Source organism: Scomber japonicus, chromosome 1, assembly GCF_027409825.1.
Source record: "Scomber japonicus isolate fScoJap1 chromosome 1, fScoJap1.pri, whole genome shotgun sequence".
Classification (NCBI taxonomy): Eukaryota; Metazoa; Chordata; class Actinopteri; order Scombriformes; family Scombridae; genus Scomber; species Scomber japonicus.
Window position 1 is genome coordinate 42,594,100 of NC_070578.1, and position 4,423 is coordinate 42,598,522.

General features: G+C 51.6%; 1 protein-coding gene across 1 annotated transcript in view; it reads right to left on the reverse strand.

Annotated features, from left to right (window-relative positions):
* Positions 1-560: 560 nt before the first annotated feature.
* plekhg4 (pleckstrin homology domain containing, family G (with RhoGef domain) member 4) overlaps positions 561-4,423 on the reverse strand; it is a 56,985-nt gene continuing 53,122 nt past the window's right edge. The window contains exons 27-28 of the mRNA XM_053332632.1: positions 1,660-1,723; positions 561-844 (exon numbers count right to left, since the gene is read on the reverse strand). Of these exons, the coding sequence (XP_053188607.1) occupies positions 1,685-1,723 (39 nt within the window). The 3' untranslated portion in view covers positions 561-844; positions 1,660-1,684. The remainder of the gene's footprint in view (positions 845-1,659; positions 1,724-4,423) is intronic.

The window sequence follows — 4,423 nt, forward strand, 5'->3', positions numbered from 1 at the left end:
CCGGAGTCATCCGGACCAGTCATCCGGACCAGCTGCCGGCAGACTGACTCCGGACCAGCTGCTGGCAGACTGACTCTGGACCAGCTGCTGGCAGACTGACTCAGGACCAGCTGCCGGCAGACTGACTCTGGACCAGCTGCCGGCAGACTGACTCTGGACCAGCTGCCGGCAGACCGACTCCGGACCAGCTGCCGGCAGACTGACTCCGGACCAGCTGCCGGCAGACTGACTCCGGACCAGCTGCCGGCAGACTGACTCCGGACCAGCTGCCGGCAGACTGACTCAGGACCAGCTGCCGGCAGACTGACTCTGGACCAGCTGCCGGCAGACTGACTCTGGACCAGCTGCCGGCAGACCGACTCCGGACCAGCTGCCGGCAGACTGACTCCGGACCAGCTGCTGGCAGACTGACTCTGGACCAGCTGCTGGCAGACTGACTCCGGACCAGCTGCCGGCAGACTGACTCTGGACCAGCTGCTGGCAGACTGACTCCGGACCAGCTGCTGGCAGACTGACTCTGGACCAGCTGCTGGCAGACTGACTCTGGACCAGCTGCTGGCAGACTGACTCTGGACCAGCTGCTGGTAGACTGACTCTGGACCAGCTGCCGGCAGACTGACTCTGGACCAGCATGAGGAGTCAAACTACAGAGCTCAACGTTAGAACATTATTTACAGACTCGACTCGTCTGCAGCAGAACAACATAAATAAAACACGTTTAATCACAGCTGAGAAAAAATCATACAAAATATAAGTTTAGTTTAACAGTGCTGTTTAAACGCTGCCTTCAGGGTCTGATTCACACGGTCGGAAAACTCCAAACTGCAGCAGGAAGGAGACGAACCTGCAGAGACAAAGACAATATTATAAAGAGAGAGAAGGAGGGAAGGAAAGAAGGAAGGAGGGAGGAAGGAAAAAAGGAAGGGGAGGAAGGAAAGGAAGGAAAGAAGGAGCTAGGGAGGAAAGAGAGAGAAGGAGGGAAGGAAAGAAGGAAAGAGGGAGGAAGGAAAAAAGGAAGGGGAGGAAGGAAAGGAAGGAAAGAATGAGCTAGGGAGGAAAGAGAGAGAAGGAGGGAAGGAAAGAAGGAAGGAGGGAGGAAGGAAAAAAGGAAGGGAGGAAGGAAAGGAAGGAAAGAATGAGCTAGGGAGGAAAGAGAGAGAAGGAGGGAAGGAAAGAAGGAAGGAGGGAGGAAGGCAGGAAGGAAGGGATGAGGGAGGGAGCAAAGAAGGAAGGGAGGAAGGAAAAACAGACGAAAGGAAGGAAGGAAGGAAGGAGCTAGGGAGGAAAGAGAGAGAAGGAGGGAGGAAGGAAGAGGAAGAGGAGCAGGAGGAAGAAGAAAGGGAGGAAGAGGAGCAGGAGGAAGAAGAAAGGGAGGAAGAGGAGCAGGAGGAAGAAGAAAGGGAGGAAGAGGAGCAGGAGGAGGAGGAGGAAGAAGAGGAGCAGCAGGAGGAGGAAGAGGAGGAGCAGGAGGAGGAGGAGTAGTAGGAGGAGGGGGAGGAACAGGAGGAGGAGGAGGAACAGGAGCAGGAAGAGAAGGAGGAGCAGGAGGGGGAGGAGGAACAGGAGCAGGAGGAGAAGGAGGAGCAGGAGGGGGAGGAGGAACAGGATGAGGAGGAGGTGGAGGAGGAGGAGGAGTTACAGAGCGATGACTTCACTTACTGTTGAGTCCATCAGGTCAGCTGACTCACACGATGGTTGCCGGGCCGATGACTGGAGACGCTTTCTGAGGAGGGACAGAAAAAGTGAGACTACTAGAGACCACTAGAGACTGCAGGAGACTACTAGAGACTACTAGAGACTACAGGAGACTACTAGAGACTGCAGGAGACTACTAGAGACTACAGGAGACTACTAGAGACTGCAGGAGACTACTAGAGACTGCAGGAGACCACTAGAGACTGCAGGAGACTACTAGAGACTGTAGGAGACTACTAGAGACTGCAGGAGACTACTAGAGACTGCAGGAGACTACTAGAGACTGCAGGAGTCTGCAAGAGTCTAGTAGAGACTGCAGGAGACTACTAGAGACTGCTAGAGACTGCAGGAGACTACTAGAGACTGCAGGAGACTGCAGGAGACTACTAGAGACAACAGGAGTCTGCAAGAGACTGAAGGAGGCTACTAGAGACTGCAGGAGACTACTAGAGACTGCAGGAGACTACAGGAGACTAGTAGAGACTGCAGGAGACTACTAGAGAATGCAGGAGACTACAGGAGACTACTAGAGACAACAGGAGTCTGCAAGAGACTACTAGAGACTGCAGGAGACTAGTAGAGACTGCAGGAGACTGCAGGAGACTAGTAGAGACTGCAGGAGACTACTAGAGACTGCAGGAGACTAGTAGAGACTACAGGAGACTGCAGGAGACTGAAGGAGACTACTAGAGACTGCAGGCAATTACTAGAGACTGCAGGAGACTACAGGAGACTACTAGAGACTGTAGGAGACTACTAAAGACTGCAGGAGACTACTAGAGACGACTAGAGACTGCAGGAGTCTGCAAGAGTCTAGTAGAGACTGCAGGAGACTACTAGAGACTGTAGTAGTCTACAGGAGACTACTAGAGACTGCAGGCAACTACTAGAGACTACTAGAGACTGCAGGAGACTGTAGGAGACTGCAAGAGACTACTAGAGACTGCAGGAGACTACTAGAGACTGTAGTAGTCTACAGGAGACTACTAGAGACTGCAGGCAACTACTAGAGACTACTAGAGACTGCAGGAGACTGCAAGAGACTAGTAGAGACTGCAGGAGACTACTAGAGACTGCAGGAGACTACTAGAGACTACTAGAGACTGTAGGAGACTACTAGAGACTGCAGGAGACTACTAAAGACTGCAGGAGACTACTAGAGACCACTAGAGACTGCAGGAGACTACTAGAGACTGTAGGAGACTACTAGAGACTGCAGGAGACTACTAAAGACTGCAGGAGACTACTAGAGACCACTAGAGACCACTAAAGACTGCAGGAGACTAGTAGAGACTACAGGAGTCTGCAGGAGACGACTAGAGACTGCAGGAGACTACTAAAGACTGCAGGAGACTACTAGAGACCACTAGAGACCACTAAAGACTGCAAGAGACTAGTAGAGACTGCAGGAGACTACTAGAGACTGCAGGAGACTACTAGAGACGACTAGAGACTGCAGGAATCTGCAAGAGACTAGTAGAGACTGTAGGAGACTACTAAAGACTGCAGGAGACTACTAGAGACTGCAGGAGACTACTAGAGACTGCAGGAGACTACTACTGACTACTAGAGACTGCAGGAATCTGCAAGAGACTAGTAGAGACTGTAGGAGACTAGTAGAGACTGCAGGAGACTAGTAGAGACTGCAGGAGACTAGTAGAGACTGCAGGAGACTACTAGAGACTGCAGGAATCTGTAGGAGACTAGTAGAGACTGCAGGAGACTAGTAGAGACTGCAGGAGACTACTAGAGACTGCAGGAATCTGTAGGAGACTAGTAGAGACTGCAGGAGACTAGTAGAGACTGCAGGAGACTACTAGAGACTGCAGGAGACTAGTAGAGACTGCAGGAGACTACTAGAGACTACAGGAATCTGCAAGAGACTAGTAGAGACTGTAGGAGACTAGTAGAGACTGCAGGAGACTAGTAGAGACTGCAGGAGACTAGTAGAGACTGCAGGAGACTACTAGAGACTGCAGGAATCTGTAGGAGACTAGTAGAGACTGCAGGAGACTAGTAGAGACTGCAGGAGACTACTAGAGACTGCAGGAATCTGTAGGAGACTAGTAGAGACTGCAGGAGACTAGTAGAGACTGCAGGAGACTGCAGGAGACTAGTAGAGACTGCAGGAGACTGCAGGAGACTAGTAGAGACTGCAGGAGACGACTAGAGACTGCAGGAGTCTGCAAGAGACTAGTAGAGACGGCAGGAGACTACTAAAGACTGCAGGAGACTACTAGAGACTGTAGAGACTGCAAGAGACTACTAGAGACTGCAGGAGACTGCAGGAGACTAGTAGAGACTGCAGGAGACTACTAGAGACTGCAGGAGACTAGTAGAGACTGCAGGAGACTAGTAGAGACTGCAGGAGACTACAGGAGACTGCAGGAGACTGAAGGAGACTACTAGAGACTGCAGGAGACTAGTAGAGACTGCAGGAGACTAGTAGAGACTACAGGAGACTGCAGGAGACTGAAGGAGACTACAGGAGACTGCAGGAGACTGAATGAGACTACTAGAGACTGCAGGCAATTACTAGAGACTGCAGGAGACTACAGGAGACTACTAGAGACTGCAGGAGACTACTAGAGACTGTAGGAGACTACTAAAGACTGCAGGAGACTACTAGAGACGACTAGAGACTGCAGGAGTCTGCAAGAGTCTAGTAGAGACTGCAGGAGACTACTAGAGACTGTAGTAGTCTACAGGAGACTACTAGAGACTGCAG